A 19,078-nucleotide genomic window follows, 5' to 3' on the forward strand; every position below is an offset into this window, starting at 1 on the left:
AAAATGGTCAAAGGAGTTGTCCAAGAGCCAAGGAACAGTTGTGGAGAGAGACAGAAAGACCTGGAATTAGCAGGTACAATTGTTTCAAAGCAAACAACAAGTAAAGCACTGAGCCACGCGCACCACGCAGGACTCCAATGCTGAAGAAAATGCATGCTCACAAGTACAAGTTCAGTTATATCGTTATCGCAAATTTTCAAATATATATTGTGATAAATATTTTTGGCCATATCGCCCTGCTCTACTTGGTGGACTAGTGCTGGCATATTCCATTACTTCATTTTGGAGCTTTGCTCACTACAGAAAGGGAAGTGATGAGTGGCTGACTGAGGTGAATGTAAAGAGATTTGTCTGGCTGTGTGGTTTCAGTCTGTAACTACTGTGCAAGGTCACATCGTGTTCAAATTTGTGACTGTTGTATGTCACCATTTCATGGTGTCTGCTCTCACAGCTTCTTGTGTTTTCCTTTGTAATTCCAGCAGAGTGCAAAGCTCCAGCACAGTAAAGAAGAACCCCTCAGTAAAGGCTGACTCTTCCAAGTACATTACAGCATCAGCACCCTGCCCTGACTAGTACCATCAGCCATCTTCACCTCAGTCATCCACTCTCAGGTATCTCTGATAACCTTGTCAAGCAGACTTTGATTTTAAGAGCAAAGTGTCCTGTAATGGCCATACATTAAATGAATGTAAAAAATAAAGAAGTTAAAATGTACATAAAGACAAGTGAAACATATCCGCAAATGTGACCTTGTCAGACTGCATGCCACCGATTGGCTAGTCAGTGGCATCACTCACCTTCACGAAAATCAAAACCGCCAGACAACAAGACAAATGGCTGCACAACAAACAACACTGTGGTCCCTGAGGCTGACAAAAAACCACAGACCAAGCAACACCAATGTCATTGCCTCGACATGCTTTTATTTTGTCATCTGTGTCACATACAAATGATGTAACAGGACATTTGGCTGCGTTGCTATAATGACCCCACGCACATTAGGTGGTACTTGATTGTAATAGAAAATGAGCCAAATTGAGTAGGTATTGTTGGAAAGGGTACGAAAGCCCTGCTCGGCTCAACTCGACTCGACTTCACTCTGTTTCAGCCGTTTTCCATTACCTCAGTGTGCTTGGGGTTATTCTAGCAATGTGGCCAAAAGTCCAGTGACATTATTTGTATCATTTGTGTCTTTTGCTATATGCAACACAACAATGGAGAATGTCAAGTCAATGCTATACCTACTGCTCAGTCTCTGGGTGTTTGTCATATAGACCTCAATTACAGTACAGCTTCCCACAGCTTGGCCACAACCAAGACCAAAGCCCAAAACGAACTCAGAGTAGCTTCCAGTGTTGCTCTGAGAGTGAGCCTTTCCCCTATTCCACCCAGACTGGATCTGATTAGGTCTCAGAGGCAGGCTCTAGTGTCTCATTAAGAGGTGAACATAAAAATGGGCTGTTGTGACTGTTTGTTGTTGTTCATTTGTCTCAAATATAAAGAGTAACTTCTGGTTCTGCCAATGAAAAAAAGGTTTACTGCTGAAGCAACTTTCAGGTTCACTCATAGGCATAAGGCTATATTTTCTAGGGCTCGCAAAATTTCAAAATCCCTGGTAGCCCTTCGGGCAGGGACTCTTCAGTTTTTGGTAGCCCAAAATAAATTTAAGTAGCCCGAATAAAAAAGAGAGCAATTTTTTGATTGACGTTTTGTTTCCTGTTTTGTTTCCTTTACAATATTATACATTAAAGTATAATATTGTAAAGGAAACAAAACATTAATCAAAAAATTGTTGAAACACAAATTACAACATTGTATAAAAATTACAATCATCAACTCAAATACTTGGTTCTAATTGAACAGAAATTTCTATGAACTTGTAAGAACTGTGTAGGACATGAATCAGTCTGTGTCAGATCCTGAATTTGAAATTTGCACTGAAGTCACGGGTAAGAGGCAAGTGGAACCAAGATCTAGGACATTTGCTTTTTGAAGTTTGCAAAGACTGCTAAATTTTGCCAGTGGTAGTTCACTCTTTGCAACATAGTACGCTGTTCTAAACAGATCTTTCAGGTTTATTTTTAGTATGTTATTTTCAATTGGTGTTTGTTCCGGGAAAGATACTGCAGACTGAGCAATAATGCATTTCTTGCATTTCTCATGGGTTCTAATGGGGGCCTTTCTTAAAATTACTGGTCCCAGTAACAAAGGCGCTTGTCGACTCAGAAATCAAGGGAAAACCAACAACACACCCGGCAGAACATTGTTATTTACACGGGTGCACATAAGTGGTCCGCAGGTACGCATTCGCTGTCAAAATAAAAGACGCGCACCAGATAAGAAGTTGCAACGCGCGTTTGCGTCCATATAAAAAGCACTGTTTTTGTCCGCTAGAGTGGGATTTTCACGGCACATTCTGAACCACATCTCTGTGCGTTCATTATTTGTTTGAAGCCAGCTCACCTCCTGCAACCACTTTTCCGAGAATACGTGCTTCTTTTGTGGTTCGGACTCCTTCTGACATTTCTTTGGAGGTGGAGGAACACCAAAGTAATTGCTTAAAGGAGCTTCTTCGACATCTTTAAGAGTTCTAAACAAATGTCTGTCCTCCTCCAGAAAAACTTCTCTTGTGCGTGTTTTTTATTTTGACAGCGAATGCGCACCTGCGGACCACTTATGTGCAGCCCTGGTTATTTAGCTCGTCATATTGCAGCCACAGAAATTATTTTGTCCATGAAACCATAAAGCTGCACTTTCTTTTTGCCTTATAGTCTGATTTGTCATAACTTCTCCGTTTTGTGGTAAGCTTTTCTTTGGCTGTCACTTCTTCACCCTGACCTGTCTTATTTGGCTCAGCAGAACTAAAATATATATCCTGCTGCTTTTACACACACACACATAACGCTCAGCGATTCTCTGCGCGATCAACCTCTCACATGTTTAAGCTTGCTGCGGGAGATTTCACTTGTCATGTTTGCATAGTAAGCTAACGATTGATAAGACGATGTCAGAGGAATTGGTGCACAAATTATCATCACTCACAGATCAGTGCTGTCGCTCTCTATACACAGTTCACACGATTGCAAAGTGAAAGCAAAAAAACAAGCGCAAATTCAAACGCGATTTCAATATGTCACATATTGACAGTGGCTCACTGATGCCAATGACATAATTACCCAGCTACATTTCCGAAAGAATGCAAAAGCATTGACATATATTTTTCCTTCCTACGATAGCCCGACGGGCAGGGCAGAGATAGATTTTGGTAGCCCGACTGGAAAAATCGCTAGCCCGACGTCCCGGGGCTAGCGATTTTGCGAGCCCTGTTTTCATTTGCACTTTAAGTTTTAAAACTGTTTATTTATTCGTTTAATTAGAAAATTATTTTGAATGTATTTATTTTATCAAGACATTATTTATCCGATTTCTATTTTCCCATTTTGTCCTGGTCTCTTTTGCTGGAGTAAAATTGAATTATTCATTATTTTTGTGTTATTAAGCCTGACTTGAATCTTTCAATTTCTACTTGAAGTTTGATTTGTTCCATGTATTGTTAACCTGTTTGGCATTTTGTTTTATGTGCAGGTTCACTTGCACATAATAAATAAATGTCTTTGTGATTCTTGCATTGCATCATCATGTTTATTTTACAAGGTTTTAGCTGTTAAAATCAAGTACATTTGATTTAGTTATTAAATATAAATCACCTGTACTGAATAAATTGATGAGCAACATCAGTTTATTCAATACAGTGTTAATATCTGAGTGGGCCCCGAGCCACTTTGTGGTGGAAAAGTTGGGCCCCGAGGTAACAAAGGTTAAGAACCCCTGATATAGAGGGACTGTGGTGTTGGGTTTTGTACAGCCATTTCCCCTGTTGCCGGTTTTCATAAATGGGTTGCTTGCTTGGAACCCTGGCTGAACCGTTATTCAGACAGTACCTGGTACCAGGTAATCCCACCTAATACAAAACCCCAAAATTGAATTAAGTCGAGCCAAGTAGGTACTAGTGGAAAAGAGACATTACGGAGCTGAGAAGTGGCTATAGTGAAGCTGGAGTAGTGTGTGTGCCTCAAGAAGGTTCGTGTGTGTGTGTGTGTGTGTGTGTGTGTGTGTGTGTGTGTGTGTGTGTGTGTTTGTGTGCTCGCTGCAGCAGTTTTCCATGTCGAAGTCTGCCCAGATGCCACTGTCCAACATCACTGTGCCAAAGCCCTCGATCTCCAGGGTGCCCAGCAGCATGGAAGGCATCAACCATGAGCTGGAGAAGGTCTTCATTAAAGACAATGGAGATAAGGAGGAACTTAAGGTGGGGCTCAGTTTCCATTTTCAGCATGGTATTTTAGTAAACCTGTGACTTGTGTCACTGCCATCTCTTGACTGAGCTTTGAATCTTATATTGTTTTCTCTGCAGTCCCTGGAGGTTCCCGATGGGCGACGAGCACCTTTCCCTCCACAGCAGCGCAGCAGCAGCACCCGCAGTGTGGACACCCAGACCCCCTCAGCTCCTGGCCGGTCCAGCAGCTGCTCTAGCCTGTCACCATCCCCCTCGCCAGCCTGCCCACTGGGATCACATGATGGCAGTCCTTACTCCACAGATGATCTACTATATGACCGAGATAAAGGTAAGCAACGCTAAGGTCCTACTGAAGTGTCCACAAAAAGTAGCTGCTGGGGTCAAGGGATTTGTTCCTATCCTGACCAGATCCTGGAGGAGATCACTAAAACTCTGGAGTAAATCAAATGTAGACCATAGCCTATATTGGCTATGTAACATCTTTTGATGATAATGGAAACTTAAACCTATAGAGGCGTGAATTCAAAATTCTCTGCCACTAGTCCATTTTGGTGAAATTTCATTGCAGAAACTCAAATTGTTGTCAGCAGTTTGTATGGCCTTCATGTGCTTGTATGCATGGGGGCATACTCCTAATGAGTCAACAAATGGTGTTCTGGGGGGGATCTCCTCCCAGATATGACCCAGGGCATCACCGGGTTTCTGGACTGAGATGTTCTGCAATTCGATGGCGTCAGATGGACCAAAACATAATGTCCCAGTGGTCTTCTTCTTCATTTAGGTTAGCGGAGCATGGAAGCCATTCTTTCATCCTCCAGGAACTACCTGCATATTCTGACCACATGAGCCTGGACATTGTCATGCACCAGAACCAACTGCACTAGCATGTAGGGTCTGAAAATGGGTCCAGAGATGTCATCCCAATATAATAGCAGTCAAAGTGCTGTTGCCAAGCCTGTAAAGGTTTATCCATCCCTCCATCCATATACTGCCCCATACCATCACTGACCCACCGACATACCAGTCACTTTGTTACGGGCAACATTCAGAAGCGCCTTGAGGCGACTTATGTTGTGATTTGGCGCTATATAAATTGAATTGAATTGAACATTCTGTGGCTTCTCCAGACCTTTGCATGTCTGTCACATGTGCTCAGGGTGAACCTGCTCTTATCTGTGAAAAACACAGAGCACCAGTGGTGGACCTACCAATTTTGATATTCTGCGACAAATGCCAGTAGGGCAGTTCTAGTGCTGGACACTAGATGTCACCAGATATCACCTTGTGCTACCGGGAGTGACACTGACCCCAGTCAACTGCAAAACAGACAGAAAAAAATTAGGAGCAAAGAATATCAGTTGCCTCCACCTTTAAAACCATTCTTGTTTTGGAGGTTGTGTAATAATATCAATGACGATAGATTAAATAAATACATTTCAGGTAGATGCCTGTGTATTGTAAAAGTCTTCTGTGCTGATTTGAACTGAGTATGTCGTTTGTTCAGTCTCTCAGTTAGTGTTGCGCTCAGTGCATGCCTTACTGTACACCATGTCATTAACACAAACATTTTAAAGGTGATAATTTAGGACTTCAACAATAATCCAGACAGCAACATGGGTTGAGCATCTTAGGGATAGTTAGTTGTGTTGGGAATTAAGCATTTGTCTAATTTTTTTGTGTTATATATGAAAGAAACATCAATATCTGATGACAAGACTTATGAATCGCGGTCCAGCAGTGGGGAGTTTTTTGCAGTTCAATTTTATTTATATAGTGCCAAATCACAAATCGCCTCAAGTAGGCAACACCTCAAACAGTAAAGCTTCATCCATATCAAAACCCAGCAATAGGCAGCAGTACTTGTCCCTGTACAATTCACAGAACCGTCTAATCCACATCTGACTACCGCCAAGCCCACAAGCACCATAACATAGTTTGTTACCTGAAATTGAACAATAAAAAAGGGTTGGAGCAACCTGTCAAAGCTATTTACACTGAAATGAACTTTATACTCAGGTTTTTACTTTTACTGTTTCACAAGGAGTTAAAAAGTAAATGTCCACAATTTAGACTTTAGTTGCAAGATATTTTATTAAAACAATTTAACAAAAATTTAATAAAAGTACAGTTCGGTGTATAATAATCAAATTAACTGAATTGCATTTATCTAATTAACATAGTCTGAGCTAATGCTAATTATGTTCTGATCCTTTTGAGGAGAATGGTTGGAGCGAATAAATGGATGCACTTATCTCTGTATACCGAGTTGATGATAACCACCCAACAGGAAACCGGCATACCCTTGTCATTCAGTGGCCGTATGGTGTAAACCAAAATCCTTCTGAATTAATCATCTAATGTGGCAAAAACTGAGCAGAGGAAAAGCCAAAAATATACAAAACCAATTTGCAGGTTCACAGTTTGACATCAGTTGATCACTCCAGCGTTGGAATTTGCAGCTGTGACCTCTTAAGATCCCATCTTCTGAACTGCTCATCTCGCAGAAGACAAAAGGGAAGAACCTCATATCTTTTAATTCTTAACAAAGTCACATATGCTTCTAATTGACTTCATGTTTCATTTAGTTTATGTAATTGTAATTAAATTAGATTTGTCTTTAGCATATTCTCACATGAGCCTTCATTTTAAAATAATCCCCCTTTTAATTAAAATACAAAGGAATACTTTCTTTCTTGTTTTTCTCTTTAAAACTCTGTTTTTGTCAATCACAGTATACCCAGTTAGACTTTTTTGATAAGTCACACATTTTATAAGTCAGACACACACATAGAATCTTTATTATACTTCGGTTGACTTTTAGCAAATAGGGATAACAATAATAATAAATCTCCAGGGTGGGCCATTTATATGGATACACCGTAATAACATGGGAATGGTTGGTGATATTAAAGTCCTGTTTGTGGCACATTAGTATATGTGAGGGGCAAACTTCTCAAGATGGGTGGTGACCATGGTGGCCATTTAGAAGTCGGCCATCTTGGATACAACTTTTGTTTTTTCAATAGGAAAAGGGCCATGTGACACATCAAACTTATTGGTAATGTCACAAGAAAAACAATGGTGTCCTTGGTTTCAACGTAACTTTATTCTTTCATGAGTTATTTACATGTTTCTGACCACTTATAAAATGTGTTCAATGTGCTGCCCATTGGGTTGGATTGTCAATGCAACCCTCTTCTCCCACTCTTCACACACTGATAGCAACACCGCAGGAGAAATGCCAGCACAGGCATCCAGTATCCGTAGTTTCAGGTGCTGCACATCTCGTATCTTCACACCATAGACAATTGCCTTCAGATGACCCCAAAGATAAAAGTCTAAGGGGGTCAGATCGGGAGACCTTGGGGCCATTCAACTGGCCCACGACAACCAATCCACTTTCCAGGAAACTGTTCATCTAGGAATGCTCGGACCTGGCACCCATAATGTGGTGGTGCACCATCTTGCTGGAAAAACTCAGGGAACGTGCCAGCTTCAGTGCATAAAGAGGAAACACATCATCATATAGCAATTTCAAATATCCAGTGGCCTTGAGGTTTCCATTGATGATGAATGGACCCACTATCATTGTTCCCCATATACCACACCAAACCATCACTTTTGTTGTTCCAACAGTCTTGGAGGGATCCATCCAATGTGGGTTAGTGTCAGACCAATAGCGGTGGTTTTGTTTGTTAACTTCACCATTCACATAAAAGTTTGCCTCATCACTGAACAAAATCTTCTGCGTGAACTGAGGGTCCTGTTCCAATTTTTGTTTTGCCCATTCTGCAAATTCTGTGCGCCGATCTGGGTCATCCTCGTTGAGATGCTGCAGTAGCTGGAGTTTGTAAGGGTGCCATTTGTGAGTAGCTAATATCCGCCAAAGGGATGTTCGACTAATGCCACTCTCCAGTGCTACGCTGTGGGCTCTTGCTGAATGAAGCTAGGACAGCCACTGATGTTTCTTCATTAGTGACAGTTTTCTTGCGTCCACATTGTGGCAAATCCAACACTGAACCAGTTTCACGAAACTTAGCAAGCAGTTTGCTAACTGTAGCATGGGAGATAGGTGGTCTCGTAGGGTGTCTTGCATTGAAATCTTCTGCAATGACCCGGTTACTGCGTTCACCAGATATAAACACGATTTCGATCCGCTCCTCACGTGTTAATCTCTTCGACATGTCAATGGCTGTGAACAAAGAGAAACTTGTAAATAACTCATGAAAGAATAAAGTTACGTTGAAACCAAGCACACCACTGTTTTTCTTGTGGCATTACCAATAGGTTTGATGTGTCACATGGCCCTCTTCCTATTGAAAAAACAAAAGTTGTATCCAAGATGGCCGACTTCTAAATGGCCACCATGGTCACCACCCATCTTGAGGAGTTTGCCCCCTCACATATACTAATGTGCCACAAACAGGACTTTAATATCACCAACCATTCCCATTTATACAGTGTATCCATATAAATGGCCCACCCTGTATATATCTTGTCCTTTGTGCCCGTTTAAGAAATGTTGATTTTATGAAATATCTGCTTTTCATCTTATTATCTTTGAAAGAAACCAGTACAAAATTGACATGGCACAAAAAGGGCAAATATGTGCTTTGAAATGGAACGATATTTATGCAGTGCTTTTATTTTCTTACTGACCCCTCAAAGAGTTTCAGACATATAAAGGCAATTTTATATTCAGTGTAGAGTGTTTTAATTTATACACGTTCAGCACTTTATGTACCATCCATGGAGAATTTTGAATCACCCATTAGCCTAACATGTCTTTGAACTGTATTCTGTAAGTATCTGTGTTCTCCTGAAAAGTTGAGAGGAGACACTTGAATTTGCTCACCAATGTGATAATATCTCAGGAGTTTTGGTAGAAATCGAAACTTTAATCAGTTATTATATAAAATATTCACAGTGGATCTGTGTCATTTGAGCAGATGACTGCAGAGAATAGTCTTTACTAATCAATCCCAAAAAAGATAAAAGCATCATATTTCTGTTTTCAGACAATGGAAGCAGCTCACCGCTGCCAAAGTTTGCCTCCTCACCCAAACCCAACAACAGCTATATGTTCAAGCGGGAACCACCAGAGGGCTGTGAGAAGATTAAAGCTTTTGAGGAAATGAGGTATAGATGCTTTGATACTTATACTGAATTTCCTCAGTACTCTGCTGCCCCCTTTAATTCCGCTGAACATGTTTTTGTGCAGCTCCAGGCAGTCCACATCGGCACCCCTCTTCTCCTGCCCTGACAAAAACAAAGTGAATTTCATCCCAACGGGTTCAGCTTTCTGTCCCGTCAAACTCCCTGGCTCTTTACAACTCACCCTTGCATCAGAGCCCGAGGAAGACGAGGACAGCAGGGAAGCAGGTTCTGGCTCTGACCCACACGGAACCACGTCATTCTATGGTGTCCCTACTCAGGTGTCCACGAGCACCAGCACAGATGATCCCCCAGAGGAGCCTGCCTCACCCTCAGAGACATCAGAGTCCCAGACAGACAGCCCGGCCATCAGCTAGACCTGAGCAGAGCTGGCCTCTGTCTCTGGGATGTACACTTGCAACCATCGAGCACCACCACTGACTTTCTCACCAACACCACCTTCTGCTCCACCAGGGGGTCTCTGTCTCTCTGTGCCCACTGTCTCCGTTGCCCTTCTATCTTTGCATGGCGTAGCAACAGTGTCCAGAATATCCACCACAACCAATATGATTTGCTGCCTCAACCTCCTGTCCTGCATAATAAGTGAGCTGCTGTTGGCAGGAAGAGACCTGACAGTTCAAGGGTTCATATGCAGGCGTAGTGAGGAGTGCAACACAATGGATCGGGGAGGGGCATGCATTTTAAGCTGGTAGTGTATTTCTGATGAAATGATGTGTTGTGTTCTGTTTCAACATTCACAGTATGAATAAGCTCTTTAAACATGTATATCCACATATAGCTCTATAAAAAGAAAGAAAAGTCTTTGTTTAAAACTCTATGGCTGTGTTATAAATGGAACAGGAAAGACAACAAGAACAGGATGATGTTTACACTGTCCAGGTCATGTTGTTGAGCTTTGTCTTAAATGCAACAAGGAAAACGTTGGAAGAAAAGGAGAAAATGGCCTCAAATGGTTACACGGTGTCAGATCTTGCTTCAGGTATTTCACAATCGGAGTCTATACTCAGGTAATTTGGAATGTATGTCCATAAAAAGCAGAACAGATTCCCTGACATTTATTCCCTCACATTTTCATTAATATACGAATCACTCTTTTCTGTTCAGTGACTAGACCTGAGCTCATGGCTGCAAATAGTGAAGGCTGTTGTGACCTCTGCCATGTGTTGTTGTGGATGTACTGATGGGGTTGAGCTTGCCTGTTAAGCTTAATGATAATGTGATTGGCTGATGGTGGAGCAAAAGCAATGAGGATGCAGTAACACTATGTGAAAGTATGAGGAAAATGTTCAAATGCAACCTGTCTTTGAGGAAATAAAACTTTGAGGACGTAAAACTGGCACTGGATTGGCAGATTAGACCGCTGCTCAAAGGGTAATTGCGGTTTCCACCCAAAATATTGTGAGCAGCATAAACTTGTTTTTATTTATAACCCAGATGCGTTACCACAACATTTTTTAAAGTTTAGTTTTCCACATTTTAGAATATATTCAGTCAAGCCTGGAGGTTTGACACAGCAAGCTTGCTGTTAAGTGACAGACCTCACTACTCCATAGGACACAGAGATGATAAAAAGCTGGATAAAACCAGGAGAGAATGATTATTGGACTTGTGTTTGTCAGATCCAGACAGAGAGAACTTTAAATAGTGGACCACATCTACTGAATGTCTAAATAGGGAATTCAGAGCTCTGGAGATGTTCCAGTTGTCAGCCGCCACATGGAGGCAGTGTTAAATGTATGGAGCTATATCTCTTAATGATTATGGGTTGCTGATTGCATCACTTCCAAAAGACGTCAGCCCTTTTCAGGCATGAGCTACGTGACCTTACTGTTTTTATTGCTCTGTAGAAGTGACAGCAGCATTCTTTTGGATCGCTACAGTGACTCCCAAAACCTGGAAAGTAGTTTTTCCTCTGAGTGAGCTCTGTAGTATCTTCATTTATAGTTCAATCCAAGCTTTCAAACAAGCAGCAACTGACCTATGCATAGCACTGTTTTCCAGAAGCAGCATGCTTTTGGCGTGTTGATGGACTGCAGGTAAGCATGTTCCCACAGGGTCTGTATTGTTCTAATTCTGACAATCTTTCCAAGTGTAGGTCAAGAGCTACAAAACATGCCAGTGACAGGCAGCTTTTGCCCTTAACGAGTAAGTTGTTTTGTTGCCCCCAGGTGGCCAAAATTAAGAAAAAAGCGTAAATAAATATATAAATCCAGGTAAATTGTGACTGACAGATCAAAGTCTGATTTTCACTATTCATGACGCCTGGTCTGGGATGACGCAGTTCTTGTGCAAGTTAAAAATGAATATTTGTACAACCTTTCCCTCCACTCTGCACTCTGGTAAGCTTCGAAACTTACTGTTCTAATGAAATCCATTCCATGAGATATGAGCATGAGAGGTGATTGATTCCTAAATTATGTTTGATCTTTGTTTCTGTACTCAGACTTTTGGTTGCAGCTACAAGAGCGCCTTCTGCTGTATGATGCATAGAGAAAGCATTACACTGGCCGGCCTCGTTTTCACTGTTATTATTATTATTATGGGATGCTGTAGGCACCCTGATGCTACCACCAAACTACAATACCATAGCATTTCATGTTTTCTGTGCAATGTTACAAACAGACATGAACATGGCCAAGTGTAAATAACCAGTGCATTTTCATCTTACTCATCATTTCTTTGGATAACTGGTGTATTTGTTGAATCCCTGTATTGACACTCCTTTTGTATATACGTTATTTTGTATATACAAGGCTTTTAAGGAGGTTCAATGTCGTGGTTTCTAAAGACATTTCAGCACCTTACCAAGAATTTTAGCTTTCCCAATGTTCCACATATACTTGGCATTGGTAACCTAGATGTGTGCAATAATAGGAAAAAAAATTAAAAAGAAAAGGTGTTGTCTTTTCGTTCTTTGACACAAATGTCTCATCTCACATTCCTTTGGTTTTGAGCATGAAGGCTGAATCAGCAAGAAGTTTGTTGTTAAAGCCATCAACTGATACAAAACCAGCAATGACCAGAGCACACCACTGGCAGGTCAGAGTGTTCATCAGCTCCTCTTTGTGTAACCAGTAGTGTCAAAGTTCATGCACAATGGCAATAAAGGAAAAAAAAATATCTGGATTTTGTCTGTTCATTTTTGTGTGTCATACAGGGTTTTATTCATCACAGCTGTGAAATGTGTGATGACATAAGGAACTTTTTTTCTTTTTCTTAGTCTTGTACAGGTCATTAGAAATCAAGAGTTAGCTATCTTATGGAGCTGTTCGGCACTTCGGGATTGGTGGGAAAATATAATGGTGGTAATTTTCAGTGTTCTAAAAAGGAGATTTGGTATCTCACCAAAACTGTCCATACTTGGTATAACCACAGAACTTTCTGGTGGAGATTTTTCCAGTTATACAAAAAGATGGATTATTCTGGCTCTTACTACGGCCAAACGGGTCCTGCTAAGACATTGGTGGAAAAAGAACCCCCCTCCCTATGAAGAGTGGCTAAAGACAATGGCTAAGTTGGCGTCCTACGAAAAAGTGACTTATGGTTTATTAGACAAATTGCATCAATATGATTGTATTTGGTCCCCTTTACAAGCTGGCTTTCTGTAACTTGAGGAACAGAAGAGTAATGACAGAGTGGTGGTGTGGGGATTGGTGTGCGAAGAAAGAATAGGATAACTTTGTTTTTGTTGTTGTTTTTGTTTGTTTGTTTTTTTTAAACTATTTATTTATGTAGTTATCCTTAAGTTCTGTTATTGAAGTTTAAAATGAAATAAATAAAAATTGTTGATGACAAAAAAGAAATCAAGAGTTAGCTGAAGCAGGTAGGTCTTCGTGTGTATCTAAGCAGTCTGATGTTTGCAGCAATCACCCTGAAAAAAAAGATGGTGATTTTGATTAAAAAAGAGAGATGAAGATGGTGGCAAACATATGCACAAATAGTTTAAACATTAACACTTTATTCATTCCATTTTAAATATAATTTGTTTTCCAAGAAAATATTGTGAGGCACTATATAAGTTGAATTGCAACTAGTGAACACCCCACTGGCAGAAATGACTATGAAATTAAATTACAGTTTTTAATTATGAACTCATTTTTGCCTTTTTTAATCAACTTTTGACTATGACACATACACTTGTGCCTGTGTGTTTCTTGGGCTAGTTCTTAAAAAGCCTTGTATTCACATCAGTTGTTTAGGTGTACAGTTGTCCACGACAGTCCATTAACCCGCAGTTTCATGTCCAACCCTGAGATGCAATCAAAATCCTACAAGTACAGCCCACCTGAACGAGCATCACTACCTCAGCAGCTGCCCCAGCGCTGCCTAGAAAACAAATCCAAGCTCCATTTCTCCAACGAGGGTGATGAGTAAAGCTTCAGACTAAACTCCAGTCATAGTTTGTCAAGGAGCTAAGCCTGACAGCAGAAATCTGAAATACATTTAGAAAGAAATCAAAATTATTAAGAAGACATAGGGAGAGCTTTGGACAGCTCAGTTAAGATGCTGAGTCCTGTCCCGCTTTCTTTTCTTCCCTCCTTCCTTTCTTTCCTTTTAGGTCATCTGAAGTCAGAAAATGTATTTAGTTTAAGATGAGATTCAGCAACCAGCGGCAATCCCATATCCCCACAGTGTGCAACCGAACCCTATCCTCCAAGATGATAACACTTGGCCCCACAGAGCAGGGTTTATCAGACACTACCTCCAGAATTTGGAAGAGGAGAGGATGGAAGGGCTTGCCTGCATCCCCAACCTCAACTCCATAAATACGTCATACCAGAATGACCAACAGCAACCACAATGGCTGAGTTGTGACAAATGCCGGTTGAAGAATGGGTTGCCATTCACAGCTCATTGACATTAGCATTGATTTGACAAGTATTTCATACCCAAATACTCAACCTTTGGTGAACCCACAAATATTGTACCTTTTAAGGGGAAATAAACAGGCTTTCTAACAATATAAGATTTCTTGCCAAGAAGCATTGTTACAATGAAGAAATAATCTACTAACCAATAAGTTTATAGTTCTTCACCATATGTGGAAGCTCAGCTAGAGGGCAGTGTGCTCCCTAGACCAGTCATCCTGTCTTTAGTTAATCTGATTTTCTTACCAACTAATCTAACCTCTTTAGTTTAAAATCCATGCGATAATGTTTTACTCTACTGCTATTCTACTTTGTCTCCCTCACATTTATATTTATAGCCAATTTATAATGACTCTCTAAGCTAATTTCTTGGTTAGAAATTATGTTAATTATGTGTGCTGAAACCCATAGTGCCACACAGAAAAGCCCCAGTCAGCATTCAAACAAAGAAATATCACAGCAAGGAGGTTAAGACACGACAGAACATTGTCTAATGAATAGTATAGTTGTTTACCTATTACATAAAGCACTACTACTGTTGTGAACCGGTGCTGTATTTGAATAACAGCTGTTTCATTTGTTTTATAAATTGTAACCTCTGCCCAGCAGTGATATATATCCCCCAGCAGATGGCAGTAGACAACCGGCACCCAGTTGAATTTGGCTGATTTCAGATTTTGTCACAGTTTAGCATGTAAAGGGCTCAAACAGCTGTTTGTATCTCTCATTTTGAGAGCTCCAAACCTCCACCTGTCTTTACAACTAAAACTTGTTCTAGCCGTTGTGCACTAAGGGATATCATAGCACCAACATTTATATTTACATTAGCTTCTAAATTCAGAAAAGGAAATATTTCTCTGCCTGACAGGAACAGTTTCTCTAAACAAAAGCATCATTGGCCCTGTTTCAGCAGCTAATCGGCTTTGTCACAAACTCGATTCTCTGTGCTAATCTCGAGCTTCCAGCACATCCTAACTGAACCTAATAGAACAAAGGTAAGACTCTTTTAAAAGCAAATTAGGGAGCAGAAAGCCTCTTGTAATCCCCAGATTCCCGGCCTTCTGCTTCCTGCTGTGCTGCTGTTTCTCCATTCAGGAGCAGCTCTGTGCAAAATGCTAATCCTCATTTATCAAAGCACAGAGATAATACAACAAATAAGAACCCCAGATATGATGTCTGGTTTTATTAAGACATAGCCACACAGCTGGGTTTGCCCCTCACTCTGAATTCATATTTGGATCAATCAAGCCTTCAAATTATTAGATGCATAAGAGAGTTGTCCCTAATCAGAGCTCTCTCCAATCAGTGCTGCTCACTAAGACAGAGTTAAAAGGTTAAAAGGTTAAAGTCACACTTGCACCAAGAGGCTGCTTCTAAATAACAGATATTTATTCAGACCTTTCAATGAAAATAAAACAAAAATATTTCTCTCTAACCATTCATCTGTTATTTTATCATATTGATTAACTTCACCTGAAATTAAACAAAACATGGAAAATTTCAACAGCAAGCATTTTCCTTACACCCTCAAAATCTCAATTTGAGATAAACACTTATTTTATTGAAATTGTTATTTTTTGTTTTTGTTATTTTTCCTCATGTGCAGATTTAATTTGATTCTGTAGAAATAAAGCTCAACACTGCTACAATATTTGAATGGGTTTCGGCTCCATGTTGGTACTGAATGTTAGCCCCTGTAGAAGCTTTGGTCCATGTCTTATAAACTAGTCTTAAGCGTACGTATATATGTTTGACTCTTATTAATAAAGACTGTGCTTTTTCCAAAATCTGCTGGACCTATGGAGCAGGCAGAGAAGAGTAGCTGATGAGTAGTCACGCTAGTTTGGGGTGTTTCATTCGTTTTAAGGGTAGTTTTAATTTAGTTTGAAATGAGTCAGTATTTCTCCTTTCTTTTTCTGAACACTCTACCCTAAAATCAAATGGAACAGTTGATTTTTCGGTACTTACTCACGTGTTTCTCAAATGTATGCACACATTTCATGGAGAAATTTGTTATTTGTCAATATTTTCTAACCTAAATTTGTTTACATTCTACCAACAAATGTAAAACTACCCCAGACCTTTCTTACAAACAAATGGCCAAAGTGAGTGAAAAGACAATTTAAAAAAGCTTTTCATTTGTGCTGATGCGGAAAGATTGCAGTTTGAGCTGTTTAAAAAACTACATAAAACTTATTGCCACTTTAAAAAAATGTTCCTCTGTTTATGCTCACTCCTAGTATAAACAGATGTGTCAACTTTGTCAAATATTGAGTACAATGCTGAAGGAAGCTTTTGTGAAGGCGGAGGACTAAGCAACCAACTCGTCATCTCTGGGGACGTCAGCTGGTCAAGTGGATGGACTGCCACGTTCAGCTCTTTTGTGCATCTGTCTTTTCTCACGGGTCTATTGTGAAGACGAGACAGGCTGATCCCACCTCAGGAATCCAAACCTCCCTGCCTTGTATGCATGTCAGCTACCCCCTTCTCCCTGGGAGGGATTTCATTGTCCTGGTTCCCCTCCCCCTTTCAAATCAGATGCATTGAATGCTACACTGATCAAGGAAAAAGTAATCAAGTGCCCTTTTGTTTTAGCAGCTGCTTCAAAAGAGCAAAATAAATATATGGTAATGAAACCTTATCGTGTGTGCTTCAGATGCTGGCTGTCATGTGGTTTTGCCTTCCAGTGGTGTAGTTCTGTCCAGCCAAGGTTCCCTGCCACAAGATGAAGAGTTCAGCCAGCTGACAGAGATCCAGCACATTCTAATGGGCTGATGCTGCATCATTCACCATAACATCACTCATTTGAATACTGTTTAAAAGCTGGTTTATTAAATTGTTCTGTGTCTCTTTGGTTCTTTTGAGTAACAGAAATCTAAAACCAGAGACTCTTTCTACATTAACAGCAATAAAACAGTGGATCCAGGTCTTTCTGGCGTTTTGACAGGTGATTTGAACCAAAACTGCTCTACCACACGAGCCACAGTATTTGATATTTATTCATTTTGAGTCAAAGGACTGCTTTATTTATTACATCGTAGTCATCTAATTTGAATATCAGAAATGCCTATATGACACTTGAGAGTCATTTTGACACCTGTCAAGATGAAAATGGATCAGAGATCAAGAATTTTGGGGTCCTGATGGCACGTAACATTAATTTCTGTGAGGTGATTTTTTTGTTAGTGGCTTCAAGTGTGAAATGTTAAAGGTCATATAATATGGATCATTTTAATGATCAAGAAAATGACAAAACTATGTGACTCTTTCGACAATTTATTGTGATTCTTAATATTATATCACTTTAACAAAGTAAAACAGACGTTTCTGTTGCCTTTGGTGAGCTCGTTGACACCTGTCAAAATGAAAATGGAACTGAAGTGCCATCGTTGCCCACAAAGAAGACTCTGGGATACAGTACAGCAAAGATCGAGAATTTGGGGGCAATTGTTGGCGTATAACATACAGTTTCTATAAAGTTATCTTTAACATTCACCAAGAAAATTACACAAGTATTTTAAAAACTATGTGAACCATCCAACACAATCTTGGGCTCCTGAATGGTATATCACTTTTCAATAAAGTAAAAAGTTGCCCTCGTATCCATTTTTTGAAATACTTTGAAGCATTTAATTGGAGAAGGGCCACAATGGTGGGAATCAGTGTGTGATACTCTGGGTAGTCTTCACTGGTGAGTCTTTGCACCTGTTACCATTAATAGAAGTCCTATTTGAACGCATTGGTATGGACCTCATCAGGCCATTTCACCAGACTGCATGGGGATATCACTTTGTATTAGTTGGGAGGTGAGCAGGAAAACACTGTAAATAAAATGTCACCAACCTGGCAATATTGTGCACATGTTGGGTCCTTTGGTCACAGACTGCTTTTGTCATTTACACAAGATCTCTAAAATCTGAATCATCCTGTCTCACAGTGATGCTGAAAAACTAGTTCGTGGATTTATTACTTCTGGGCTGGACTATTCCATTCAATTACATGTTACTTATATAGCAGAAAACCCACAACAACAGTTGCCTCAAGGTGCTAATATTGCAAGGTAAAAACCCTACAATAATACAGAGAAACCCCAACAATCAGATGACCCCCTATGAGCAAGCACTTTGGTGAAAACTTCCTTTTAACAGGAAGAAACCTCCAGCAGAACCAGGCTCAAGGAGGGGCGGCCATCTGCTGTGACCAGTTGGGGGTGAGGAGAGGGAGAAAGGACAAAAGACATGATGTGGAAGAGAGCCAGAGATTAATAATAACCCATAATTAAATGCAGAGCAGTGTATAAACACATGGTGAGTGAAAAGGCGTGAGAGAAGTAGAAACACTGTGCATCATGGGAAGCCCCGAACAGTCTAAATTTGCAGCATAGCTAAGGTTGGATTGAGGGTCACCTGATTTAGCCCTAACTATAAGCTTTATCAAAAATGAAAGTCCAATGTGCTCTATTGGGGTGAGGTCTTTAAGAAAAGATCCAGTCCAGTTATTCTAGACCATGTATGTGAGGAGAAAGATTTTAAATTCAATTCTAGATTTAACAGGATTTTAACAGAGAGTCAGTGAAGAGAAGCCAATATGGGAGAGTAAGCATCTTTAAAATCAGTTTATTACCGCCACATCACATGGGGACCTATACCTACAGCGCATCCTTGAAACCTCCCACACCCACCTTCCAGATAGAGAGAGAGAGCTGTTCTTCACTTATAAGTCACATGAAGATTTACCTTCC

General features: G+C 40.3%; 1 protein-coding gene across 3 annotated transcripts; it reads left to right on the plus strand.

The window, feature by feature from the left end:
• The first annotated feature begins 479 nt into the window (after nucleotides 1-479).
• Nucleotides 480-12,588, plus strand: glcci1a (glucocorticoid induced 1a). 3 transcript variants are annotated; one of them, XR_014907042.1, is made up of 6 exons: nucleotides 480-611; nucleotides 4,154-4,306; nucleotides 4,412-4,622; nucleotides 9,313-9,433; nucleotides 9,516-11,808; nucleotides 11,913-12,588. XR_014907042.1 is itself a non-coding variant. In XM_085376982.1 (5 exons), the coding sequence occupies exons 2-5, from the start codon at nucleotides 4,163-4,165 to the stop codon at nucleotides 9,823-9,825; spliced, it is 786 nt and encodes a 261-aa protein (XP_085233108.1). In that variant the 5' UTR covers nucleotides 480-611; nucleotides 4,154-4,162; the 3' UTR covers nucleotides 9,826-12,588. The 3 variants fall into 3 exon arrangements, 2 of the variants coding, with proteins under 2 accessions (XP_085233108.1, XP_085233110.1); XM_085376982.1 differs by having other exon boundaries at nucleotides 9,516-12,588; XM_085376984.1 differs by having other exon boundaries at nucleotides 4,157-4,306; nucleotides 9,516-12,588.
• The last annotated feature ends 6,490 nt before the right edge of the window (nucleotides 12,589-19,078 follow it).

This window comes from Diplotaxodon limnothrissa, linkage group LG18 (assembly GCF_057381915.1).
Source record: "Diplotaxodon limnothrissa isolate DT_005_m linkage group LG18, D_limnothrissa_male_GT1.1, whole genome shotgun sequence".
NCBI classification, from domain to species: domain Eukaryota; kingdom Metazoa; phylum Chordata; class Actinopteri; order Cichliformes; family Cichlidae; genus Diplotaxodon; species Diplotaxodon limnothrissa.